The sequence below is a fragment of the Ictidomys tridecemlineatus genome, chromosome 3 (assembly GCF_052094955.1).
Source record: "Ictidomys tridecemlineatus isolate mIctTri1 chromosome 3, mIctTri1.hap1, whole genome shotgun sequence".
Lineage (NCBI taxonomy): Eukaryota > Metazoa > Chordata > Mammalia > Rodentia > Sciuridae > Ictidomys > Ictidomys tridecemlineatus.
This window is the reverse complement of record NC_135479.1, coordinates 4,729,152-4,756,997: the sequence shown is the minus strand read 5'-3', so window position 1 is coordinate 4,756,997 and position 27,846 is coordinate 4,729,152. Positions and strand designations below refer to the sequence as shown.

Sequence of the window (27,846 nt, the reverse complement as noted above, 5' to 3'; positions counted from 1 at the left end):
CGCAGGCGGGAGGGGGGAGTGGAACCTAGGGCAGTTGGAAAGCCCGCGAAATGCTCTTTCAGATGGCGAGACAGAACCTGGGCACTCAGGCTGGAGGAAGGAGAGGCGGGCCCTATCTCAGCCCCGCCTGTTTCTCATGCCAGTACGAGAGCTCCACGCAGCTCCTGGGCGCAGCCCCAGCCCCGCTTCTGTCAGAGGGGTAGTCCTGTTCCCAGTGCTTTGTGTCCTCGCCGCCTCAGACTCCCTTCCCGCAGCTCGCTACGGCCTAAGGCTGGGTCACCACCCCTGGGCCTGGGGCTCTCGCGGTACGCGTGCTCGGCCCTGCATCCGGGACTCCCCTTCCCAGAGGGCGCCGGGGCGCGGTCAGCTGACAGGCCTCGTGACCCGCGAGGAGTCAGGCGGCTGGAGGGCGGGGCCGGGGCTGCCGCTTTCCCCTGTGCGCGCCCGCTGCCTGCAGCTGCCTTGCCTGTGGCGCTCCCGGCATCGCCCCCTCCCCGCTCGGGCCGCGTCTCGGGAATGCACGGCCGTGCCGCCCGGCACAGCGTCAGCCTGCGCCAGGTGCCGGCCCTCGACTGCAAGCTGCCAGTTCGGCCGCTCGGCTCCTGGCGCTGCCGGCTCCGCACCGCCGCGTCTCGTCCCCAGGGTCGTCGCCGCTGCGCCCCGGGAGCGCTGACTGCCCAGGGCCGCTGTCGAGCTCGGGCAGGGCGGAGCCAAAATGTCCCCGGAGTCCAAAAAGCTCTTCAACATCGTCATCCTAGGAGTCGCCTTTATGTTTATGTTCACCGCCTTTCAAACTTGTGGCAACGTGGCGGTGAGTCGGCGCCTGCCTCCTGCTTGCAGTGCCTGTCCCTGCGTCCCCGAAAGCAAAACGCCAGTCGTGTCCCGTGGCGCGCACAGGGCCCCTTCTCTCTTCCCACCTGCCGCCCCGTCTTCCGTGGTTAGGTTTGATTTCACGGGCCAGACTTTGCTCCTTCACGGGGTGCTTCACGTTCCCTTTGTTTCTCAGTTCGACTTTGGGGTGTCGACCCTCGTTTTTTGTTCCTTGCCTGCGTGAAGCTCCACCTTAATGCTGGGATGGTCAAGGTGATAGAACCCTAAGCACAGGTACCACTGGTTACCTCCGGCCCTTTAGTTAGTGTGCAGCTCAAGCTGTCCTCCTCCTCCTCCTCCTCTCATAGTGGACTTGCATTGTGAATTTTGACAGTTTTTCTTCTGAGTGCGTGGAATTGGACTTTCCAAGGGGGAGGGAGATTGCAAAACATTTTCCTTGATTGGTTTTATCTTCTACGCAGCAAACTGTCATCAGGAGCTTAAATAGCACGGATTTTCACGGCAGTGGATATACCAGGTATTGTACTGTATGTAATGGTAGTTGTGTAAGTTCCATCAGAATCACTAGGAATAAAATACTGTGGTTGAATCAGTGATGATTGCGCTTTTCTTCTGGCTATCTAGTTTATTGAGATGAACATAATGCAATTAGAGGGGACTAGTTAGGTTTCCTGTGGAATGAGAGACTAGTGTTTTGAAGACCTGCTTCACACACAGCCTGATTGCTTACTTAGTTACCTTAGAGTTATTTCTGTAATCCCAGTTTCTTTGCTTATCTGATAGAGATAAATCACTTGGTGTAGTGTGTGACATTTAATAAAGTACTGTCCATTATGTCCATTATGAAATCACAAATGTTTCATGTGATTTTTGAATCATCCGATCTTCCTGTTTTTGCGATTTCATAGCAACTATAGTTCATTAGGCACCTTGAGATTTTTGCTTAAGATGTTCAGTTCCAATTTTATAGATGGGGAAAATATAAAGACCTTCACAGATCACTAGTATCTTATGATTGAAGCTGCAGGGGGATGGGGGTAGTACATATGTGCATGTATACAAAGGTTTCTCTTTATTGTAGTACTGGAAATTGAACCCATGGATACTTTACCATGGAGCCACATTCTCAGCCCTTTTTATTTTTTGAGATAAGGTCTTGCTGAATTGGTGAAACTGGCCTTGAACTTCGAAGTCCTGCCTCAGCCTCCTGAGTAGTTGGGATTACAAATGTGTGCCATTGCTCCTGGCAAAACGTTTTTGATTGACAAAAATTATATATATTTATTGGTACAACATAATTTTTCAAAGTCTGCATACATTATAGAGTGACTAATATGGGTTTCTCAAATCTTTCTATAGCTAAGTATTGAATTGTGGCATTTCCCTATCCTAAACTCTTCTTATTTGGTTATTATCTATGTTAAACCATATATATGATATTTGAGAATAAAGAATGTTAGTATCCATTTTTCTAGATGGCTTAATAGTAATATCACATTTTTTGGTAATTCTGTGTCTTCAAGTGTATTCTAAATTAAAAAATGAAGGAACACATTTGATATTGATTCATAAAAGCCAGAAAACAGTTTGCTTTACAAGTATTGGCTAGTAAATGAAATCAGGACCCTGGAAATGGTTTTAATCACACTTGTACAAGATATTATAGTAGGCCTGGGTCCATAGAATCTGGAAGAGGTACAAGTGAAACCATTATTTTGAGTTAAATACATTCCAACTCCGTGCTTGGTATTGTAGCAAAGAAATGTTATGCAGTTACCAAAAGTGGTAGGCTAACTTTGTAGAGTGGACTAGTTGACCTACCTAGACTCCTGGAATCAGGTTGTCAGGATTGGGAACCTGGCTCACCATTCTTACCAGCCATGCTGATGAACTCCTGGCAACTTATTTCACTCCACTGTATTTCAGATTCCTTTTCTGTGAAATGAGATCAATACCTTTTTTTGTAAGAGCTGTTAAAATTAAAAGCAAAATTCCTGTAAAGTACTTGCACAATACCTATTGTATGTTAGCAATTACTGTAACTTAGCAATTCCCTGAAAATTGATTCAAAGCATCTGACGGGACTTTAGTGTTATGTACAAGTGAAAACTTTATATGACATTCTGTTTAAGAATGCAATCACTGACAAATGTGAATATTTATTACAAATCTACAGACTCTAAATAGAAATTTTAAAGTGAAACCTTTTTGAAACTGGGCATGATGGGAGCTGGAGGAGACTACAGGTCCTGGCCCCAGGGAGATAGGATGCACAGAAAGGGTGTGTGAACTGCAGGTGAAACCAGTGGCCCTGGTTTAGGGTTAACACTTGAAGATGAGAAAATTTGATCTCTGTTTGAACTCTGAAGGGGCTGAAGTGGTTTTAGTTACGTCAAGTGATCAAAAACACCCACCTTAAAATATCATTGGTGGGAATCCAGAAACATTTTGGACTACCATAGGAATGTTCCCCCAGGAGTTCATCATATGTTTTCACATATAATAAAGCTTATAATACAAAGTTACTTAGCGTGGACCTTGAAGATTGAAAAGACCGCATCTAAAGAGCCTGTCAGTTTTGAGCATTGGATTGAAAAAGATTTTGTACACACAGAGGGGCAGCTTCAAAATGAAGAAATTGTGGCTCATGATGGCTTCTGTACAAACTTGAGATTCATAATTACATCAGCTTTTAGTCATTTTATATCTGTGCATAGTATTTCTGCAAAGAGAATAGTAGTCTCAAAGTCATTCTTAGTAATTTTAATAAAATGCCTTGCATAGTCTTTAATCATATATTTAAACATGAAGTTGTCATTGATGTACTTTAGTAAAAGGATTTATATCCAAAAAAAAAAAAAAAAAAAACTAGGCATGATGATAACATGCTGTAATCCCAGTGGCTTAGGAGGCTGAGGCAGGAGGATCACAAGTTCAAGGTCTATTCTTGGCAATTTAGCAAGGCCCTATCTCACAATTTAAAGAAAAGTGTGTGGTTGGGGGGACTGAAGATGTAGCTCAGAGGTAGAGTGTTCCTAGGTTCAATCCCAGTACTATTAAAAAAAAAAAAATAGTGGTGCGGAGGCTGGAAATGTAGCTCAGTGGTGGAGTGCTTACCTAGCATGTGTGGGGCCCTGAATTCAAGGTCTGATACTATTTAAAAAAAAAAAATTTTTTTTTCTGAGAATAGTGTTTAGGGATTTTGTTCTTTAATTCTCTTTTGTGTGTTATGTACAGCATGGCAATTATTTATGGAGTGTTCTCTGCTTCAAATTTGATTACACCATCAGTGGTTGCCATTGTAGGACCTCAGCTCTCTATGTTTGCCAGTGGTTTATTTTACAGGTGAGTAGTGCAGTTTTTTTTTCACTTGTTTGCTTAGAATGCCTCCAGTACCTTTCCAACATATAGTAAATTTTGAAAAATCTCTTGCAGACTTGGACTGAATAGGGTATAATTGGTATTTTAGGGATTTGGCTCTCTGCTTCTTGTTCAGGGATACCATGTCCTAATTGATGGGAGATGTGTTATCAGCTTTCATTTTACTATTAATATATAGTATCCAAAAATCTCTGTAAGGGTTGAAAAGAACTTTCTGTGAAATAATGTAACTTTCTATCAGATTGACTAATAAGGATTCAGATGAAGTAATGAAGTGCTTCTGGGCTCTGGGGCTGTAGTTCATCATGTGCTAAACTATTGGCACAAGCCTTTGTAAACCTGTAAAATGCCTGATTTTAAAATTTTGAGTAGGTCACATTTAAAGACCAAGACATCCTGTATGGGTTGAATGTAAAAGAAGAGTATAACTGATTCCTAGAGGCATGCTGGGCACTGTTTCAGGTGTGGTTTGACTGTAATGCGTTGACCTGTTACATTTTAGCATGTACATTGCCGTTTTTATCCAGCCTTTCACATGGTCCTTCTACACTGCATCTGTTTTCATTGGGATTGCAGCTGCTGGTGAGCATTTTGATTTTTACCTTGTTTTCTTTTCTGGGGCCTATCTATGGGTATCATGCCTTTAATATACAAAGACAGGGGATTTCATTTTCTTGATAAACTTTTGGTTTATTTTTAGTACTTTGGACAGCACAAGGAAACTGCCTGACAATAAATTCAGATGAGCACACTATCGGGAGAAACAGTGGAATTTTCTGGGCACTCTTACAGTCCAGGTAATAATAATTTTGGAGCTCAGTCTCTACTTTGCTTTCTTTTCAGACCTTTTATTAAAACCTATTTTGTTTAAAATTCAAATCTTTCATGTTTTGTGACTCAAGTTTCTGGCTAAATATGATACAGATTCAGAATCTTATAGGATTACTTTAAATGCATGGATTACTTCATTGGAACATAAGATTTGTAAATAGAAAATAATTTAACCTCCATGTATTTAGCATTTGTTAGAAACTATTGGATTCTTTGCTTATTTTGTTTAATCTCACATAATCTATGAGAAGGTGTTAGCTCCATTTTACAGATGAGAAAATAGACTAATAGTAATTCATCCAAGTAAAACTGTTGTTATCTGTACTTCAGCAGCCATATCCTTCCCACTGAACTACACTGCCTGATAAATGTAAACAGATACACTAAAATTCAGAAATGAGACTAATTATTCCAATATTTTTATGTGTTTTCTAAGGGGAAAAAAAGCAAAACAGTCATTTTGCTATGACCATTGGATCTCAGGAATCTGCCTTGAGGATTTAACTTCATGGGTCTTGCCTAGAATTATGGCCCCAACAAGGCTTAGCAAATGAAAATGTTTAGTTTTAAGGAGCAATAGATTAAGAAACAGGCATGTGGCACACACCTGTAATCCCAGCAGTTTGGGAGGCTGAGGCAGGAGGATTGCAAATTCAAACACCAGAATCAGCAACTTGGTGAGACCCTGCCTCAAAATTCACTGGTACCAAAAAAATAAAAAGAAAGAGGCGTGTGAAAGATTCCTTCCTTAGGAAGGTGTTCTCAATAAGGAATCTGATTAGATGCAGATAACTAGATCATAGATTTGTTTTTGTAGATTCTCGAGGATTTTAAAGTAGCATAAACTTGTTTCCAAGAAGTCATTTCCAGAGTGTTTGTAAGTCACATGTTTCAAAGTGAGTCAAGCCCTGTGGAGGGCAGCTCTGAATCAGGTTACTTTCGCATGGACAGAGTCTGAATTCCATCTGGGTTAGTCCAGTTTTTCAGAAAGAGTCGAGGTGGAGTTGAAACTATTAAATGACCTAGGGCAGGTAGATGAATTTAAAAATTATGACTGTCTCTCTCAATGAATAATGGGAATAGTTGTTTTTAAAAACCATAAGTATTCCAATAATTCCCCAGCATCCTCTCCCCTCCCTTTTCTTCCCCCAGCTTGTTCTTTGGAAATCTCTACATATATTTTGCCTGGCAAGGGAAAACTCAAATATCAGGTTTGTTTTATTTACATTATTCCATTCAGATATAGTCAAAAAGAATTCCTATTAAGTAGTTCCTCAGAAAAATAACCCATTGCTGCTTTATTGAGAGGTATTATAATGCACTTTGGTACCTCAGGTCCTTGGATGCTTGTTTTAAGTAAGCTTCTCCCTTGGATTCTATCATTAATGAGGATTATAGTTTATGACTATGCTCCAAGCAGGTAATACCTCGGACAGGTGTAAGTCTTCAGGGGACTTGAGAGCTCAGTTGTTTCTTCTGTACGTTTCTTTTTTTATATATACTTTTTTAAAAAATATTTTTCAGTTGTAGATTGTCACAATATATCTATTTATTTATTTTTATGTGGTCCTGTGGATCAAACCCAGTGCCTCACACATGTGAGGCAGGTGCTCTACCACTGAGCTATAGCCCCAGCCCCTCTTCTATACATTTCTTTGGTTGAAAGAACCCAAGTAAATTCTTGTACTGTTTTCTTTGGGATAGTCAGTATTTCTCTAACTGTAAGATATAGGTGAAAGTGGCCTATTTATCACCTAATCTTAACTTTTTACTCATGCATTATTAAAGTCAGAATTTAATGAGGAAACTTTTTACTGGTTAAAAACAACCCTAGATATAACAGTAAATTCTGGAATTGTCTGGTTGATGCTATCTGCTTTCTCCTTTTTTCTCCCTAGAGAGTGACCGAAGAACTGTGTTTATTGCCCTGACAGTGATTAGTCTTGTGGGGACAGTTCTATTCTTTCTCATTCGGAAACCAGATTCTGAAAATATCCTTGGAGAAGATGAGTCTTCTGATGACCAAGACATGGAAATGAATGAGTAAGATGTTGGAGATATTCATTTTCATGTTAAAGTAAATTTTAAGTAAATTTGTCTAATCTAGAGACTACCACCCTGCTTTGTCACGACCTATATCTGATGCTCCTGAAGGTTACCACAGGCCAACAGGAGAGGAGCCTTTTCAAGGAAAGAAAGGAAGAAAATACGGGTGGGTGGTGAGGGAGGGAGAAGGCAAAGGTCATCTGAGGAAGGAAGGCAGTGAAAGGTTTTACTGGGGACTTATATCTGCCCCCAACTTTGCCACTGACGCATGTGACCCTGCACAGTAGCATTAACCTCTCCTTCCTCATCTCTAGCCCCAGTTTCCTTGCTGAATTTCTCGCGCCTCCTGTGTGTGTCTTGTGTGCCAGGATGAGAGCTTAGAAAGTGAAATATCAAACAATCTTTGCCCTTGGTTTCTGTCTGTGTAGTACAGCTCTGGGTCTTTCTGATTCCTGAGGGGTGGGTGAGAGGAGGGCCAACAACACTTGCTTGTCACCACTGGCCCTTAGCTTATAGTACCTGATTCTCGTACTGACCTGTGTAGGTGCTTTCCCAAAAGTAATCCAAATGGGAAACAAGCACGTGGCCATGTTTTTGTAAATTACCTGAGCACATTTTAGTGGTGATGCAACTTAAAACATCACAGGCAAATTTGTCTAAAGTAATGTCTCAGTTTGAGAAGGGGAAATGAGAAATTAATCTTTGCCACCCTCATTTTGCTTTGTTTGTGATTGATAAATTGGGAAAGTTGTCTTTTAGCTTTTTATCTATTGTTAATTAGATAAACATTATTGAGCATTCTGTGTGTTGCCTTTTTAATCTAAAATGTGTATGTGTCTGTTGTGTGCATGTGCCTGTGCACAGCCTCATACCATGCAACAGTGTTTCGTTTATTGGTGGGCCACGTGTACAGTGGTGGTCCCATAGGATGACATCGCTTAGTGACATGGTTAGCTGGCCTGATTCCTGTGAGTACATTCTGGTATTGGCACTTTTAAAATTGCCTAGTGATTTGTTTCTCAGCACAGTGTTCTCCCGTTAAGTGGCACATAACTTTTTAAGCACAAACCATGGGTATTAGAGAAGGGGATTGTGTACCTGTGATAAGGTTCGGCTCTTAGGACTACTGCTCAGCCTGTTCCAAATTGGAGCCTCCATGTTTTGTCCCAGTAGCACTGCCCATGTGCTGGCTTCCTTGGAAACCTGAGGGAGACAGCAATGGACAAGACTCAAGTTCTCTTATGGGACTTAACTATAAAAGGGGTGGTGGGGAGTGCACACACAAGAAAATGTCACCATGAGTGGTTAGGAAGAAAGTGGGTGGGGAGCTGGAGGGCTGGGGGTGCTCCCTGAGACCTCCCCTGGTGAGGAGTGAGGCTCAGTGGGCGGCCATTGCCAGAACCAGGCTGAGGAAGAGGGGCAGATAGGCGCCACATGCTGGAAGGAAGGTGAGAACAGTGTTCACATTAGATCATGTAAGGCTAGGTGGGGAGTCTGCGTGTCACTGGTGGGGTTAGAAGCCATTGAAGGTGTAAGTCGGAACTGATATTGAAGAATCCCACGTGCAGGCCTTTCAGCAGTGACGTGAAGATGCCCAAGAGCTGCACAGTCTGTCCTTTATCTCAAATGCTTGGTCTGCATCTCTGAGGACCTGCTAGCGGGGTGACCTTTGGGAATTTCTTTGTTGGTGCCTGCCGCTGTCCTCCATCCCTCTTTCCCCCCTTCCCCCCTTCCCCCTGTACTTGAGTGCCTCTGCTATTCCAGGATTTTTCAGAGGATTGAGAATTGAACACAACCAAGTTTGTGCATTCTTGAGCTTACTTTCTGGTGAGGTGGGAGACACAGAAATAAGCTTTATCCTAAAAGCTTTAATGCGATAGAACACAGGCCACATAACCCACCATTTAGAGTGTACCATTCACTTCTTAATACATTCATATCATTGTGCATCCTTCAGCATAGCCGGTTTTATAGTATTACTTTTTTTTGTATCAGGGATTTAAGCCAAGGGCACTTAACAATTGAGTTACATCCCTGGCCCCTTTTTATTTTTTGAGACAGGGTCCTTCCAAGTTGCTAAGTCTGGCTTTGAACTTGTGATCTTTCTGCTTTAGCCTCCTGAGCTGCTGGTGGTGTGTACCACCTGCCCAGCTAGAACATTTTTTTTAAATATATTTTTAGTTGTGGGTGAACACAGTACCTTTATTTTTTAAAAGTATTTTTTAGTTTTTTGTAAGTGGACACAATATCTTTTTTTACATTTATGTGGTGCTGAGGATCGAACCCAGCACCTCAAGCATGCTAGGCAAGCACTCTGCCACTGAGCCACAGCCCTAGGCCCCAGCTAGAACATTTTTATGACCCTAAAAAGGAGCCCCATACTTTAACCATCTAGTATCTTAAATAGAAATATGAAGTGGAGAAGGGGTATGGCATTATGGGTTGGCATCAAGAGTTGCAGAAGGGCAGGGGATGTAGCTCAGTGGTAAAGCACCTCTGGGTTCAATTCCCAATAGCAAATGAAATTTTTTTAGAAATGTAAAATGAATTTCTTTACTATCTCATTGAATTCTAAGTGGTTTGCAGCTGAATTGATTGTATTTTAATGGTCTGCAGAATATAAGTCAGTTCTTATTTTGAGGGCTAAAGTATAAGATTTTGGTCTGAGGGCACTGCCAGGTAAGAGAAACTACATAGAAAGTTGTGAATTTGATGGTGAGAAAAAAGTATTCCTCTTGGTTAAAACATGCTGTATTTAAAGATCTAGGAGAAGTAGACTTGGCTGGTAGGGTAATCTTTGTGAAAACGCTGTCATCTTAATCTTATTCTCAGTTTATTTTGATGACATCATCTTATTTAACTCCCACAGGTAAGTGACAGAGTCCTTATTTTGCAAATGAGGAAATAAAGCTTAGAGAAATGAAGTCACTTGTCTAATGTCACAGGACTAATAAGGGGCAAACTAGTACTCTTACTCCAAAACCTATGTTTTCAACCAAATTATTGTTCTGTATCCCAGCCATGTCACACCTAGGACATTAGTGGTCTTGAGGAATTTTTACACTGAAGGACCTAGTTTTTTAGAGGAGGGATAGTGGGAAATTGACTATTTAAAGATCATTTTTATTTTTATTTTTTAACTAGCAAGATAGGTATATTTCTCTTCTGCCCAAAGTGACATTTCTAAAAGGGAGGTACATGAATGTATGTAATAAATTTATTATGATAATAAAGAGCTGTCTTCCATTGTTCAAAACACAGAGGTGCTGGATGGCACGTTGAGCACAGTGTCTGCATCTAGGACCTGGGGCTTGAAAGGGTCCCTGGAGCCAGGAGTGTTGGGGAATACTGGACGTATCTGCCAGGCCGTGGAGAAGACAGAGCTTTCACAAACTGAGATGAAAATGAGATTTCCACTTAGCACCTTGGTTTTAGTATCTGAGTAATGTTTTTATTGTTTTCCTAATTTTCAACCTGACTTTTATTTTATTTTCTCAGGTCTGCCCAGAACAATATGACAAAGGCAGTAGATGCATTTAGTAAGTATTTTCTGTGTCTGAAATTCAAGAACTGTTAAGGAGCACCTTCAGCGTTTGCCTTTCCCCTTTCCCTGGTAACTTTGGATTGACGATCCCTCAGTATTTTCATTTTTCCAGGTATGCAGCTTCAGCGTACATTAGTCTTTTCATAAAGGTCTAACGTGGCAGATGTGTGAATGATTATATGACTGCCCACCTGAGCCAGGTGTGTGTGGAGGCTGCAGAGCACTCGGGTTCACCAGCTGCGGGGAGTTCTCTAGGAGTTCCCAGGGAGGTGAGATGGACTGTTTGCCACTCCTCGGAGCAGAACAGTGGCTCCCGCAACCTGGGAGTTGTAAGGATGGTCACTCTCATCCCCTGAGAGTTCTTCCTGGCTATGGGCTGCTGAACTCCGTGTGCTTTCCCTTCTGTAATCTCAAATGTTCTATAACATGCAGCTCATTTTCTATATTTTAGAGAAAAGAAAACTGAGACTTAGAGAAATTTAATAATTTGCTCAAGACTAACCAGGTAGTCAGTGAGTAGTGCACTGGGATTTGGACCCATACTGCCAGGCAGAGCCAGTGATTCTCATAATGAATGCCTTTTTTGGTTTCTTCAGAAGCAAGTAAGCATCCGACTTCAATTCTGCCCCTGGTTCTTCTCAGCTTCTCTGTTTCCCCAGCAGTAGAATCTCAAGAGTGCCAGTTCCTCTCCATAGGGAGCAGCCCGGTCTCGTGACATAGACCCTGTAGCCCTTAAGTGTTTACAATTTTTTCCACTGGTTGTCTTGAATATGGCAAATTCTTGATCTGATCATCTGTGGCTGGCTCAGATGAGTTAAAGCATGCTTTTGACCAAGAGTAGCCTATATTTGGAAAGGGCCTTGTGGACAGGGGAGGTGGCCTTGCGTATGGAGTGTATCATTAGAATGGTTTTATCAGGCTTGTTTTATGCACCTTCAGGAATGCATTCATAATTATAAATTAGGCTACATATGTAATTAAATGAGACATAGCCTGGTTGTCCTACAGGATGGGAGGTCACCACCATGCGAAGTTCCCCTTTCACTCTTGAAGGTCTAGAGACTTGTCTGTCAGAAGAATCTTTTTTGTGTGTGTGGTGCTGGGGATTGAACCCAGGGCCTTGTGCATGAGAAGCAAGCACTCTACCAACTGAGCTATATCCCCAGCCCCAAGAACTGTTACTGATCAGAGGAATCAGAGGGGAAAGGACTCAGGTTAGGCAAACTCACAGAAAGTGCCATTTACCAGTCGATGAAGACTTGATGTTTTTAGTAGGCCCTTTCAGGGCATCTCTTATTCCCAGGGCCCTAGAAAGCCATGCTGGCTTACATGGTGAGCAGGTGAGCATGTAGATAAGAAAGGGTGGTGATGACTATTGGATGCAGCCTCCCTGCTCCTAAACCCAGAAGCCCTCCGTTGGCTCTTGATGGTTGGCCAGATTCAGGCTTTGTCTCAGCTCTTTCTCCAAAATGAGGAACTAACATCTGGGGCCATGTGTGTTACATCATGGAGCTATTGTTTATGTGGTAGTGCCCGGTTGTGAGAGAATGGATGTTGAAATATGGAGAAAGAGGGCAGCATCCAAAGGTGAGCACCCAGGATTGTTGGGAAGCACATTGAGAGGATGGTTCTTGGGTCCTTAGGGCAGTGGGAATCATGAGGTGTCACAGGAGAAAGAAGGTTTAAGTGATCTTCTATGGTCATTCATGACACTCCTCCACTTGGTGCTCTGAAGGAGGCTGTGCAAAGAAGGTTCCTACTTATCATCCAAAAGCACTCAATTCCTGAACTGAATGTAAGTGTAATGCGATTCTAGAACATTTGGTGCAACTGTATTTTTTGCTCTTGACTAAATCATGCTAAAGTTCTTCTGTTAGAATAAATATCTGAAAACAGCTGAGAGAGTCAGAAGTGAGAGACTTACCCTGATTAACTCTAAAACTATTATGAATTAATTTGAAAACAGGGAACTAGAAGGCTAGTGGAACAGTCTAGACTCAATTCCACCCCCAAGTAGTGATACAGATTCAGTAAAAGTAGGTCTCAGGCAAGTTCAGGCAGTTGACTGTAGGAAAATACAGGAATCTATGCTCACCTTATACCAATTGAAGACTGAATTTGAAAAGCAAACCATGAAAGTAATTGAAGAAAATAATTGGGTAGAGAATAGCCTTGTAAGCAGATAAACCGAACAATAAAGGGGAAATATATATATATTTTGTCAGTGGATCTTTTATGTATTTAAATGTGATGCTGAGTTTCAAACCCAGGGCTTCACACATGCTAGGCAAGTACTCTACCACTGAGCCCCAGCGCAGCCCAAAAGACTTGCTTTTTTGTTAATAAAATGCTAAACTGCAGTCCATCAACATAACCTAAGAGTCAAGGACGTGCTTGCAGGATGTGGTGCAGAGCTGTTAGGAACTGTGGAGAAAGGCCCAAGTGCTCCATTAGAGCTGGTCATAGCTTGACCACAAGAAGGGCAAATCGAAACTTTTTGTTGAGTTTCAAAGAGATCATTCTAGCTGGGCATGGTGGTGCACACCTGTAATCCCAGTTGCTCAGGAGGCAGGAAGTTCAAAGCCAGCCTCAGCAACAGCAAGGTACTGAGCAACTTAGCGAGACTCTCTAAATAAAATATAAAATAAGGGCTGGGGATGTGGCTCAGTGGTCTAGTGCCTCACTGAGTTCAATCCATGGAAGGACACCCCATCCCACCCCCCAGACACAAAATAAAGAGATTATTCTCAGTGTTGTGGGAGATGGGCACTTGCATGCATAAGTCCACACTGATTTGTCAATAAGTATCAAGCCTTAAAAACGTTTATACCTTTGCCCATTGGAATAACTCATTCCACTAAGCAATTATCTTTAGGAGATATTAAAAATAAATGATCTCTACAAATTATCCAAAATATTTATTCTATTATGTGAAAAAAATTAGAAATAATGTAAATAGTAAGTTTTACTCTTGTTTAAAAAGAGCATGGAAAATCTGGAAAAAGAGTCATTAGGTGTCACTTTTTTAAATAGAGTAGCTTGCCAGGTTTGGTGGAGAATGCCAGTGGCTGAGGAGGCTGAGGTAGGAGGAGCACAAATCTCAGGACTGCCTCTGCAATTTAGCGATACCCTGTCTGAAAAATAAAAAGGGCTGGGATGTGGCTCAGTGGTAGAGCACCCCTGGGTCCAGTCCCCAGTATGAGATTAGGAGGTCTAAAAACTTATGTGGTGAAGAAGAAAAAAGAAGAAGAAGAATACCTATCCCCATTAGCAGTCATTTCTCCTTCCCACCCATCTCCCCATCCATAGCCCTGGGCAGACATTGATTACCTTCCGTCTGTAGGTTGCTGTTCTAGACATTTCATGTACTTGAAATGCTACACTGTGTGTCTTTTGTGACTTGTTTCTTTTACTTCGCTGTCCATGTTGCAGCACATTCTAAAATGTGACTTTCTGTTCATCAGGTAACATGAATAATGCTGCTATGAATGTTTGTGTAGCTTTGGTGTGCATGGATGTTTTCTAATTTCTTGCAGTAGTGAAGTCCTGCTCATGTGGTCTCCTGAAACTCACCTGTGTAGGAATTGCCAGATTGTCCCTTCTTACATTCCCACCAGCAGTGAATGAGAGAGCCAGGTTTTCCACATTCTTGCAACTATTTCCTGTTTTTTAACTAAGCTCTCCTAGTGGTGTGGAGTGATAGCTCATTATGGTTTTGATTTTCACCATCATTTGGCTAATGATGTTGAGCATATTTTCACATGCTTTTTAGGGCATTTGTATATATCTTTCGTGGGAGAAATGTCTACTCAGTTCTTTTGCCATTTTTAAATCGGGTTGTCTATTACTGAGTTGTGAGAATGCTTTATATATTCTAGTTAAAAGTGTCTCGTATGTATGATTTGCAAGTAATTCTTACCATGGTGTGGATTTTCATTTTCTTGATATTATGTTTTGAAGCACAAAAGTTTTTAGATTTTTTTCTTGTAGTTTTATTGGGGTATATTTGATAAATTAAAAATTAATTAATGTATATGTGTGGCATACAATGTGTTTTCTTATAAGTATATGTTGTGAAATTGATAACCACAATCAAGGTAATCAACATGTCTATCACCTTGTGTAATTATCACATTATTTTGTATGTGTTTGATGAGAATTTTTGGCATCTACTCTCTTAGCAAATTTCAAGTATACAGTACTGTTAACGGAGGTCACCAAGTTGTACCTTAGCTTACCAGAAGCTTACTCACCCTGCTTAATTGGAACCCAATACTATTTAGTTAGTTAGTTAATTTTGTACCGGGGATTTAACCCATGGGAACTAAACCACTGAGCCATATCCCCAGCCCTTTTTAGTTTTTATATGGGGACAAGATCTTGCCAAGCTGCTCAGACTTGCTAAGTTGCTGGGGCTGGCTTTGAACTCAGGATCCTTCTGGCTCAGCCTCCCAAACTGATGGGGTCACAGGCATGGCCAACACGCCTGACCTCACACTCTTTAATTAGCAGCTTTTCGTTTTCTCCTACCTGATCAGCCATGGACAAAAAAAGACTCCATGTATAAGTGGGACCACACGGTGTTTGTCTTTCTGCGTCTGGATTGTTTCCCTTAGTATAGTATCTTATGGTTCAACTGTGTTGTCTCATGTGTCAGGGTGTCCTTTTTTAAGGCTGCCTGGTAATCTAGTGTCTGTATTTTCTACTTGGTTGTTTCGGCGTGTTGGCTGTTGTGAGTGACACTGCAGTGAACGTGGATGCAGATGTTTCTTCAAGATGCTGATTTCATCTCCTTTGGGTATATACCAGGAAGTGGGATGGCTGGGTCATATGGTGGTTCTCTTTTTAACTTTTTTTTTTTTAATATATTTTTTTTAGTTTTAGGTGGACACGATGTCTTTATTTTTATGTGGTGCTAAGAATCGAACCCAGTGCCTCACACACGCCAGGTGAGTGCTCTACCACTTGAGCCACATCCCCAGCCCCTCTTTTTAATTTTTTGAGGAACCTCCATGCTGTTTTCCATAATGGCTATGCTAATTTACCCTCCCAGCGTACAAGGGTGCCCTTTTCTTTCTTTCTTTATTTTTTTTTATTGGTTGTTCAAAACATTACAAAGCTCATGACATAGCATCTTTCATATATTTGATTCAAGTGGGTTATGAACTCCCATTTTTACCCCAAATACAAATTGCAGAATCACATCGTTTACACATTTTTACCTAATGCCATATTAGTGACTGTTGTATTCTGCTACTTTTCCTATCCCCTACTATCCCCCCTCCCCTCCCCTCCCAAGTGTGCCCTTTTCTCCACATCCTTTCCAGCATTTGTTATATTTTAATAATAGCCATGGTTAGCAGGTGTGAGGTGATATTATGGTTTTGATTAAAAAAAATTTACTAGGGCCTGGGGTTGTGGCTCAGTGGTAGAGCACTTGCCTAGCATGTGTGAGGCACTGGGTTCGATCCTTAGTACCACATAAAATAAATGAATAAAATGAAGGTATTGTGAGACCATCTACAACTCAAAAATATTTTTTTTAAAAATAGCTTCAAAGTTTTTTTTCTTTTATTATATATGTTTTTGGTGTCCTAAGAAGTTTTTGCCTGATTTTGGTCATGAAAGTTTATTCCTAAGTTTTCTTCTGAGAGTTTTATCGTTTTTTCATTTAGGTCTGGCCTCCATTTTGAGTTCTTTGTGAGTGGTGCAGTGTCATTCCTTTGCGTGTGAATATCCAGTTATTCTCCCCCCGCCCCCCTCCTCTGAGTTACGCTGCTGCCTCTGTTGAAAACGAGTGTGGATGTAAGGACTTATCTGGATACGTGCCTCTGTCCCAGTGCCAGTGCCATGCTGTGTTCCTTGCTGTGCATTTGGGAGTGGAGGTCTTCTAGTTTGGTTCTTTTTCGAGATTGTTTTGGCTTTTGTGTTTCCCTTGAATTTCTATATAAATTTTAGGATCAGTTCATCAATTTCTGCAAATAGATTATTTGTTTGTGTGGTTTGGGGAGTAGGCTTAGGTTTGTTACAAAATTGAACAGAAAGTATAGTTTTCAACTCCCATCCCCACACATGCATAGCTTCCCCCATTATTGGCTTCCACTAGAGTGGTACATTTGTTATAAAAAATGAACCTACACTGACATATTATCACTCAAAGACCATGGTTACAGTAGGGCTAATTTTGGTGTACATTCTGTGGGTTTGGACAAATGTGTAATGGTGTGTGACCCATTATCATAGTATCACACTACATAATATGTTAGAATTTCTGCTTGTTAACTAAATCTTCTGATTATTTTAAGTGAATATGCTTTGCTAGTGTTTTTCTTTCTTTCTTTCTTTTTTATTGTTTTAATGCTGGGCATGGTGGCACAGGCCTGGCATCCTAGCTACTCAGGAAGCTGAGGCAGGAGATTGTGAATTCCAGGTTAGCCTTGGCAACTTAAATGGGACCATGTCTCAAAATAAAATTTTAAAAATGGCCTGGGGATATAGCTTAGTGGTAGACTTACTTGCTTAAAATGCATGAAGCCCTGGATTTGATCCCCAGTAACACCCTCCTCCCCCCCAAAAAAATGTTGTTTTAAAACTTATTTTGATTATGTATTTTCTCCTGGAAATACTTGAAAATGATTGATTAAAATTTCTTATCACACCGATCCTGACCATATTTCAGTACTACTGCAGTATCCTTTCAGTGTGTCTAGTACTTCTTCACATATGCTCGGGACATAAGGTATTTCTGATTACTTTTATTCTCACCCTGACACACAAGGATTCAGGACAGTGTGGTTATTGTAAGTTGTAAGTTGGGTGGACATTGCACAGCTCTTGGTTATTGATGGAAAGCTACTAAGTACTCCTGAATGTTCTTCTTTTCAGAGAAGTCTCTCAAGTTGTGTGTCACCAAGGAGATGCTCCTTCTCAGTGTCACTACTGCTTACACAGGTAAAGGAACTGCTGCTTCACTTTGCTTTGTTTGCGTAATGACTATAAGGACTGAAAACAGAAGCCATGCAGTTTTTTCTCAGACTTCTGTGCTTTGGCTGTGCTTAGCAGGGTGACTTTTCTGATGACATCGATGGCTTGGGGTCCCCTGTGGCTGCTTTCAGAGGATGGCTGGGGATAGGCCTTCCAAGACCAGTTTCATTTGCATGTGTAGTGCTTTGCCAGGGTCAGTGAGAGATGGTGTTGGGCAGTCTGTCTCCCTGTCGTCTCAGGGCCTGTCCATCTGCATGACCCCCTCCATAGGACCTTGTAGTGTGGCAGGAGAGCCAGACTTACTAGTGGCCAAAGACCCCAAAAACACATCAGGGAAGACTAGCAAACCTTCCCGTAGGTCTCCAGCATTACTTCCAGTACATTCTCTTGGTGACAACAAATCACAAGGCCAACCCAAATTCAGTGTGGAAGGCTTCCGCACGAGGGCAGGAAAGCCAGGACTCAAGAGTTCATCAGCACCAGCCACTCTAAGGCAAGGGGCACATGACAGAAAACAGCCAGGAGAAAACCTCTAGCTTATGTGCACTAAGATCCCTTTAAATGAAATAAAAGCAGTGGTGATGTGGTGTGTCTCATGTGGAGCACTCTTAGGTCTTCAGGACAATGAGGAAATCTGTTTTCTTCTAGAAAGTGTTGGAATGCCAGTTAATACTTCATTCCCCACTGGGGATGAAATCTAGGGTCTCACATGTGCTAGGCAAGCACTTTATCCGTGAGCTACTTCCCCAACCCTTCTTCACATTTTATTTTTTTTTGAGTCAGGGTCTCATTAAGTTGCGCAGGCCGGCCTCTTCATTTTTTGGTACCAGGGATTGAACCCAGAAGCGCTTAACTATTGAGCCACATCCCCAGCCCTTAATTTTTTATTTTGAGACAGGGTCTTGCTGAGTTACTTAGGGCTTCACTAAATTGCTGAGGCTGTTGCAATCCTCCTGCCTCAGCCTCTTGAGTCGCTGGGATTACAGGCGTGTGCCACTGCACCAGGCTTGGCTTCTTACCTTTTGATCTTTCTGCATGTATCACCATCCTGGCTACTTTTAATTTTAGGTGTCTCATAAAACATCTTTATTAAACATCTTTAAAACTCACATTTAAGATTTTGTAGCATTAAAGAATGGAGGTCTTTTAAGGATTTACCCTAATTTTCTTTTCCTAAAAAAAAATGGGCTTAATTAAAACATTATTGTGGCGGGGTGGTGTGCTGGGGATTGAACCTGGACATTACTGTGTATTTAAGAACAGTGGACATGCTCGCTTTGGCAGCACGAATACTAAAATTAGAACTATACAGCTGTCTTCCTGCTGGGTGTTCATGTGGCTGACAGAGTGGACAGGAATCAGTGCTCTGTTGCCTTCTTCATATACGGGCACTCACCCGTCCTGTGGGTTCTGCCCTCCTGACACGGTTACCTCCCAAAGGCCGGTCTCTGTTGTGCTTAGGGGATTGGGGTGGCAACAGGTCATTTGCGGGCACGAGCATTTCATCCATAGTATGTTACTAATTCCCTTTTATCAGTTATGTAGCACAGAATTGTGCTCTCCTTGGGCAATAACGTTTCAGTCTCAAGGAATTTACGATAGTATTAGACATAAAAAATGAAAAAGGAGAAAGTGAATGTAAAATTAAATCTTGATTTCTTTCCCTAAAGGTTTGGAATTGACTTTCTTCTCTGGTGTTTATGGAACCTGCATTGGTGCTATAAACAGGTTTGGAACAGAAGAGAAAAGCCTCATTGGACTTTCTGGAATCTTCATTGGTATTGGAGAAATTTTAGGTTGGTTTTTTTTTTTTTTTAAGTCTTTGCATTAAAAATACCAAGTGTACTTAAAATAGAAACATTAAGTATACTTCACCTCTGTGTACTTGAATTCTGTTTTCTCTACTTTTACGCAAATAGGTGTGTTTTATTTTTCTATTATCAGTATTCTAAGATAAGTAAATTATAAAACATTTGCCAAATAATTCACAGGTTGGAAATCATAAATAAGCAAACGTGGTCTTTCCCAATTTTCCTCTTAAAATACTTATGCAGAGTGTCTCAGAATCCCTGACCTTCTAGTTCTCTCTAAAACCAGCTGTGTGTCCAGCCATTTGATCCTATTCTGACACTAACTACCTGGAGTGAGCATCAAATTCTTATTGAAGGACAAAATTAACAACAGCTCGAAGATCTCATTGGCCTTATTTTCCATCTAGTATCAGGCAATGCTGCATTCCATGGCATAGAATAAAAGTTCCGGTGGCTGAGCAGAGAAGTTGGTTGTATGGATAGAGATGGGCTGAAAAAGACATTTTAAAATACCTTTCCTCATAAGACAGGGAAAGGGAGACAAAACCATAAAAAATAACTTGATTGATGTTAACTTCAGGTTGCATCTTATAAGGATTGAAGCAGGAAACTTCATTGTCATATTTGGGAATTTGGCTATTATCTGATTCTCAGAAGGTCATACAGAGCAAGGAACTTCACCATCAGTGGCTCCACTGTCATTTTCAGTCTGGTCTCTTGGGCCCCAGTACAGGAGCTTAGTCCTAAACAGTGGTCTCCTAAAACATTCTGCTTACGAGTTAGGTCCCACTGATCACCTTCACTAGACTCTGCACTTCCATTTCATTTGGCTACTAGTTTGGAGGTTCTCTACCACCTCCCTTTAAGTTTGATCATTTTCTAAAAATACAGAACTCAGGAAAATGCTGTAGTTGATATATGCAATTTTTAGTATTGTAAAGGATACAAATGCACAGCCAGATGATCTGGAATAAGGGTGAGGTCTGAAAGTGGAGGAGACTGTCCCCATAGAGCTTTCCAGCTTGTGGGTGTGCTAGGAAGCTCCCACAGCCCTGTCGAGGGGCTTTTACGGAGATTTAATGTAATCCTAGCAGATTGAACCATTGGCTGTTGGCGAATGAATGCACTCCCTTTCCCCGCTCCCTTCCCTGCTACGGTGGGTGAGAGTCCTGAAAGTTCTAAACCTCTAATGGGGCTCTGTCTTTCTGGCAGCCAGTCCCCATCATGAAGTTGTGTCTAGGACCAACCCTCCTTCCCTAAGAGTTACCTCATTAGTGTAAACTCGAGTGTGGTTGGCAAGGTCTCTTTGTGCATAACAGAAAACACTCCTACCACTAAGGAAATTCCAAGTGATTTAGGATCTCTGTGCCCAGAACTGGAGGCCAAGGCAATGCATATCTTTATTATACAACACCATAGTAATTTATTACTCATTCAACTAAGATCTGCAGTGTCTTGGATGTAGTATCAGACATGAGGGACTTACCAGTTTAGCCACTCTTTGTTGTGCATCCACATGTCAACCAAAAGCAAAGCTGCCCACGTGGAGCTGGTGTTCCTGGGGGAGAACACAGCCTGCAAAGAAACAAAACTCACCTTGTCAGTGAGAAGTGCTGTGGGGAAAGCAGACTGGGGACTGTGTTCCCTGCTTTACTGCCTGCACCTGGGCAGGACCAGGAAATGACAGTTGTGTGTGTTGAGAGAACATTTGGAGGACGGGTTGGCAGTGTGCCACCAGGAGGGCAGGGTGAGGAAGGGGGACAAATGCTGTGGGAGTTGGGCTTGGAGCAGTCCACTAAGACTCAGCGTGTTGGTATGCAAGGAGTGGCAATGTGTCCAGTGATGCTCGGGGGGGCTTGTGGGCTGGAGGGGCATCTTGGGCATGGAGTGAGAGGTGCCACCTCCACCCGCGAGATGTCTAGGGAGGCTGTAGGAGAGGTCATTAAGCCTCTGCCATCCAGTGCCTGTGAAATAGTTCACTCTTGCTGTAGGTAGTCTGCTAGCTTTTTGAAAAAATAATTCCACATTTGCAAGAAGTTGCCAAAAATATAAATAGTTCAGAAACCACTGGAATATCTTTTAACAAGATTCACCTTTGACAGCACTTTATGTTAAAATCATGTATTCTCTCTTCCTAGCTCTTTGTCTTTTTCTTTTTTTCATCCTTTTTAAAAATTTTTACAGTGCTAGGGTTTGAACCCAGGCCTTGCACATACATGCAGAGTTGGCAAGTCTCCAACTCTGAGCTACATCCCCAACCCTGTCTTACTTTTCTTATGTGTGATTTTGTCTGAGCCCCAGGAGGGTAAGTGTTAGACACACCACAATAGTTTGTCCCTGGTATTCAGTGTGTGTTTCCTGAACAGACAGGGGTTCTCTCTCATCACTACAGTACAGCTGCTGGCTGTGGAATTTTTCTGTGTTAGGGTAATCTGGGCTAATATCCTTGAGCATTACTGGAGTCCTTGAGGAGTGAGGGCCTGGGCCCCAGGGTCCCAACAGACTGCCACATGTCCCAGTATGCCAGTCAAAGAGATGAGCAACAGTGGTAAGGGGCAGGAAAAGAGTTTTCAGTCAATATGGCCACACCAGGAAGAGCAGAGGTAGGGTACAGACACCAAAGACCTGTCCTCAAAGGACTTACAGGAACTTTGTGGTTTTATACAGCAGAGAGCAAGGCAAGGGCTGGAGGATTGTGTAGCCGTCAAAGTAGATCATGGAGCCAGGCGAGGTCTGGTTGACCAATATCTCAGGACGGGTTCTCTGAGGCTCTGGGAATGTCATCAGCCAGTGCGTGAGTGGGTGGTTTGACTCACATTGTGAGAAGGTTATACCTGCTGGGGGGGCGGCTTTGGCTTGCTGCCACCTGGGGGGTGATGTCATTGAGGGGTGATCTGTTCTGAGAGGCTCTCAGCTGTTTGGGGATGGTTTCCATCTCTTGTCATGAAGATGCTCATCAGCCAGACCTGTTTCTGAAGTCCAAGGGAACTGCAGAAGAGTGGCTCAGCGGGAAGAGGGCCAGAAAGGCCAGTAGAGCCAGAGGGGCAGCATGGAGTTGTGGGGTCTGAGGCAGGGCTGTCCCGCAGAGCATTTCCCTTCCTTGTGTAGGTTAGCCCAGGATTAGGGTTTGTGTTGGGCTTTTGTGTCTTCTGCTAACCAGGACCATGTCTGTCTTACCATGCTGACATGTTGAGGCATTTTTCCTTTCTGAGGACGCTGTGGTCTTCTGTGTGCTTCGAAGGCCTCCTCATGGTCACGGAGACTGTGCGTTCTCAGCGGGAGTGCTGCCGGGTGGTGCGGGGCTTGTCCCGCGGCTGGCCTTCTAGAGACGCACAAGGCCCATCCACCCTTTAGTTTTTAGATTTAGATCTCTGATTTATTTGGGATTTGTTCTTGGGCATCTTTATTTTTTTCCAGATGGCTACGGTGCCATGTATTAAGAGCACTGGCCTTGTCCAGCGATCTGACATATGCTTCGTCACAGATGGGGATTTTGTTTGTGACTGATCCTGTTTCTGGACTTTCCAGGAGTCTAGTGCACTGATAAGTCTCCTGAGGTATAGTGCTGGTTTTTTGGTACCGGGTATTGAACACTTCATTACATGTGTGCAATGTGTAGTGTTTTGTCACCTGCGGCCTGTATGGGGAGAGAGTAGTAACCCTCAGAGGTGTGCGCCAGCTGGAAATGAAAGGCTGAAAAGTAATACCAAGAAATAAAGCAAACGACAGAAAATATTTTTATTGAAAGCAGGGACTTGGTGGGTGGAAAAGACCTGATGGGACTGATCCTAACAAAGGGGAAAAGCTCACGAATTCTTTATTTATAGTGAAACACACCAGAGGAGGTTTTTGTGAGGAAGGGTCTTCAGAGGAGAGGCGTGGGGAAGCTGGCCTGATTGTGGAAAACCACTGGCGCAGTAATTCTTCCTCAGGCAGCTGGTGCCACAAGGCTAGTTAGGCGTACAGGTACCTCTTTCACCCCAGAGTAGTGGGCATCTGAATTCAAAGCTGTGGAACCCACAAATTCCACTCCAGGCATGGACTCTGCCCCAGTAACAGCAACCACCTGCAAGTGGGTGTGTCTGTCAGCACCATTTTACTGAGAGACCCAAAAGGTCCACCTAGCTGTCCAAGGCTGTGGAGTTCAAAGCAGTGATTCATTTGCTGCTTCTAGCTGTGTTCAGGTCAGGGTAGCTGACATATCCATCACCTCAAATATTTACCATTTCTTTGTATTCGGAATCTGTATTTAAAATCCTCTCTAGCAGCTGTTTTGTTTTGGTAGTTGGTGTTTGGTAGTCCTCTTTGCCTGCAGGTGCTGAAGGGTTGGGTTTGGGGGAAGACACTGGACATTTGAGAACATGTATTCCATGGCTTCTGGATTCTGACACGACTAGTCACTTGATGTGTTCGCAATGTCAGTAACATTTCTGCCACCTTAATTTGTAGGTGGAAGCCTCTTTGGCCTGCTGAGCAAGAATAATCGTTTTGGTAGAAATCCAGTTGTGCTTTTGGGCATCTTGGTGCACTTTATAGCTTTTTATTTAATATTTCTCAACATGCCTGGAGACGCCCCAATTGCCCCTGTGGAGGGAACAAACAGCAATGCTTACATCAGGTCCAGGTATGTAACTACTATTGCTTGGTTACTTGAGGGCAGTGGGAGGGAAGGGATGGATAGACACTTGAAACGGACACTTAGCGCTCTTCAGAACTTGTTATCTTTGTGAGGTCAGCTGCCATAGCCAGAATGAGTTTGAGTAGGAATCCATAGAGGATCATAAGTTATTTTTGCAATGGTTGCTTTTAACCTTTACCCCCCAATAAATCTTCTTTGTCTGTGAGGGAGCATGGAAATGTCTGATCTGAATTTTATCTCTGCATTTTGAGCGCTGAAATACCTCAAAGTTAGGGCCTGGAGGAAAAATAGAGAGCAGTGAGGGAGTCTATGAGCTGGGTGGGCTATCGCGTTTTTCAGAGTGATCTGTGACAGTTTTGAGGGTATCCGTGGCCTGCACTTCAACTCTTTTTTGTTTTTCCCTTGCAAGGCCTGGTCTGTGCAAGGCAAGTGCCCTACCACTGAACTGACTTCCAGTCACTGCATTCAGCTCTTAATTCGTTATAAATGCAGTTATTGATGTCTAGATCCCCAAATCCAAAGGGAGCCTAGCCTAAAAAAAGTATTTCCTTTCCAAATCAGTAATAGGACCAGGTTTGCTAGAGAGTGAAGGGATGCAAGTTTGAGCATAACTTCTTACTGTATAAATTCTAACATAGGGACTGGTGTGCCGCTCATGGTAGAGGTTTGCCTAGTATGTGTGAGGCCCTGGGTTCCATCCCTAGTACTGCAAAAAAAAAAAAAAAAAAGAGAGAGAGAGAGAAAGAGACCTTATAAGTTCTGATACTTTTCATTCTTGTTTCTGTGTTTTTAAAACTTGAAGATTAAATGCTTTTTTGGGTGGGTTGCTTTTAGAATTTAAGGGGCTTTAGCAATGTTGATATTACTTACACTAAATTTATTTTTTTCAGCAAAGAAGTTGCCATTCTCTGCAGTTTTCTGTTGGGTCTTGGGGACAGCTGCTTCAACACCCAGCTGCTTAGCATCTTAGGCTTTCTCTATTCTGAAGACAGTGCACCAGCCTTTGCCATCTTTAAGTTTGTTCAGGTAACCCCTTGGCCCTTTTCCTTTAAGCTTCCCCTGGTTTGCTGTGGTTACTAGCTTGTGGTTTTTGTTTTTTTTTTTTTGAAATTTTTTTTTTTTTTATTGGTTGTTCACAACATTACAAAGCTCTTGACATATCATATTTCATACATTAGATTGAAATGGGTTATAAACTCCCAATTTTACCCCAAATGCAGATTGCAGAATCACATCGGTTACACATCCACAATTTTACATAATGCCCAATTAGTAATTGTTGTATTCTGCTACCTTTCCTATCCCCTACTATCCCCCCTCCCCTCCCCTCCCATCTTCTCTCTCTACCCCATCTACTGTAATTCATTACTCTCCTTGTTTATTTTCCCATTCCCCTCACAACCTCTTATATGAAATTTTGTATAGCTATGAGGGTCTCCCTTCATTTCCATGCAATTTCCCTTTTCTCTCCCTTTCCCTCCCATCTCATGTCTCTGTTTAATATTAGTCTTTTCTTCCTGCTCTTCCTCCCTGCTCTGTTCATAGTTGCTCTCATTATATCAAAGAAGACATTTGGTATTTGTTTTTTAGGGATTGACTAGCTTCACTAAGCATAATCTGCTCTAGTGCCATCCATTTCCCTGCAAATTCTATGATTTTGTCATTTTTTATTGCTGCATAGTACTCCATTGTGTACAGATGCCACATTTTTTTTATCCATTCATCTATTGAAGGGCATCTGGGTTGGTTCTACAGTCCAGCTATTGTGAATTGTGCTGCTGTGAACATCGATATGGCAGCATCCCTGTAGCATGCTCTTTTAAGGTCTTCAGGGAATAGTCCGAGAAGGGCAATAGCAGGGTCAAATGGTGGTTCCATTCCCAGCTTTCCCAGGAATCTCCAAACTGCTTTCCAAATTGGCCGCACCAATTTGCAGTCCCACCAGCAATGTACAAGAGTACCCTTTTCTCCACATCCTCGCCAGCACTTAGCTTGTGGTTTTTAAGTGAAAACCGGGGATATCCTTTAAAAGGATTTGCGTGGAAGTGGGAAGCAGTGAGCAGCACGATTCCCTGACTGGCCAAGAGATTTCAGTTCTGGTTTACTGCTTGGATTGGAGGTTCCCATCCCTGGAGCCAGAACCTCACTTGCACACCTTGCAGACAGGGTCCTTCTTACTCTACACAGGACTGTTTTAACAGCAGAGACGGCTTCCCTTGATGTGACCCACTCTTTGGGGGGCCGGGGGGAGAGTTAGCAACTGCGAGAAGGAGAGCAAGATCTGCCAGTCACAGACATCCCTTGGGTCTGCAGGGTGGGGCTGATTGTGAGGCTGGGCAGGCCTCTGTGTGCCTATGTAATTTGTCTTGTTTTTCTCGTAGTCCATCTGCGCGGCTGTGGCCTTTTTCTACAGCAACTACCTTCTCCTTCACTGGCAGCTCCTGGTCATGGTGGTATTTGGGTTTTTTGGAACTATTTCATTCTTCACTGTGGAATGGGACGCTGCTGCCATTGTGGCCCGGGGCTCTGACTACCGAAGTATCTGATGAGGTACCCGTGGGAGGCTGCACAGCTGGTGCTCCAGAGCACAGTTGAAGTGACTTCTGTTGTCTTCATAGTACAGTGGATGATGTTGAGTGTGGAGAATCAAAGAGTTCAGACTTGAATCAGCCAGAGCTGGATTAAAGTTTACAGATATTAGTTATTTAAAACCAGTGTAATAAGGGAAATCTATCGGTTATAATTGTTCAGCGATACTGCTTTCCATTTATCTATCTCAAGCTCCTTACAATCACATTATAGAGTGTGAATGTATTCTTCTGCCTTGAGAATTCCAGGCCATATGTCGTGTAAGGATTCTTGCTGGGTCTGGAGTGTGTTTTACTACATAGTAACAGAAGCTTATGCCTCTCCACATGTGTATCTGGAATGACATTTAAATAGCGATTGCTGACATTTAGTCTAACTTTGAAAAGGTTTTTCCTCGTTTCTTAGATAGATTTTCTTACCTCATAGTTCATACCAAGGAGTGGCCAATTAAGTATAAAATGAGGAAAAATTATATCAATCTTTAAATAAGAATATAACATCACAGCAAACAAAACCATGTTTAGAAGAGTAAACACATTTACTAGGGGAGGACTTTTGTTAGTAATTTTCCTGAAAGATACAATGCAAGAAAGAAAGAAAAACCAGAGGGAGGTCTGAGCTGGGGGGCAGGATGTTGTCACTTAAGTGTGATCTTATAGCAGATGCCATTCAGTCTGGGAGTGGAATGTAACTATATAGGAAAATGTTTAAGTGGAAATGTTAACTTTCCTCTATAAGAACTCGATTAAAATTTTTATAATTGAGATGTAATTCAGAAATGATAAAATTCATCATTTTAAAATGTGCAATTTAATGTGCTTTTTTAAAAAAGTATATTTGGTAACCATCACCATTATCGAGAACATTTTCCTCACCCCAAAAAGAAGCCCTCCCACCTGTCAGCAGGCACTTCCCTTCTCTGGCTGGCAGCCACTCAGTGCCTTCTGTCTGTGCCCTTGCCTGTTCTGGAGACTTCCTGGAGATGGGAAAGCTCGCGTTTAGTGTGATGCTTACCTGTACCAATGAAGAGCAGTACGACAAGTGAATCCAGCCCAGAGGACAAACAATACCTTGTTTTCTTTTCTTCTTCTTTTTTTAATATTCTCTGTCCCTTCTTTTTTTTTTTTTTTTTTAAAGAGAGAGAGAGAGAGAGAATTTTTTTAATATTTATTTTTCAGTTCTCGGCAGAC

The 27,846-nt window shown here is 42.3% G+C and overlaps 1 protein-coding gene and 1 pseudogene across 4 annotated transcripts; both read left to right on the top strand.

Moving 5' to 3' along the window:
- Positions 1 to 386: 386 nt before the first annotated feature.
- Mfsd11 (major facilitator superfamily domain containing 11) lies at positions 387 to 27,465 on the top strand. Of its 4 annotated transcripts, XM_021731252.3 has the most exons (14): positions 402 to 811; positions 1,007 to 1,104; positions 1,293 to 1,348; positions 4,069 to 4,176; positions 4,715 to 4,794; positions 4,913 to 5,009; positions 6,196 to 6,254; positions 6,942 to 7,086; positions 10,588 to 10,628; positions 17,519 to 17,584; positions 19,288 to 19,413; positions 23,878 to 24,052; positions 24,958 to 25,093; positions 26,449 to 27,465. In XM_021731252.3, exons 4-14 carry the CDS (start codon positions 4,070 to 4,072, stop codon positions 26,611 to 26,613), a joined length of 1,197 nt encoding a protein of 398 aa, XP_021586927.1. In that variant the 5' UTR covers positions 402 to 811; positions 1,007 to 1,104; positions 1,293 to 1,348; position 4,069; the 3' UTR covers positions 26,614 to 27,465. The 4 variants fall into 4 exon arrangements, with proteins under 4 accessions (XP_040124341.1, XP_077897724.1, XP_005332661.1 ...); XM_005332604.5 differs by lacking the exon at positions 1,007 to 1,104 and having other exon boundaries at positions 396 to 811; XM_040268407.2 differs by lacking the exons at positions 1,007 to 1,104; positions 17,519 to 17,584 and having other exon boundaries at positions 387 to 811.
- Positions 1,355 to 4,061, top strand: LOC110598855 (intraflagellar transport protein 25 homolog pseudogene; annotated as a pseudogene).
- Positions 27,466 to 27,846: the final 381 nt, after the last annotated feature.

Coding starts and splice junctions, on each gene's coding strand:
- Mfsd11 (XM_005332604.5), top strand. CDS start 716: ATGTCCCCGGAGTCCAAAAAGCTCTTCAACATCGTCATCCTAGGAGTC. Junction 1,349..4,068: donor CACGGCAGTGGATATACCAG/GTATTGTACTGT, acceptor TGTTATGTACAG/CATGGCAATTATTTATGGAG. Junction 10,629..17,518: donor AAAGGCAGTAGATGCATTTA/GTAAGTATTTTC, acceptor TCTTCTTTTCAG/AGAAGTCTCTCAAGTTGTGT.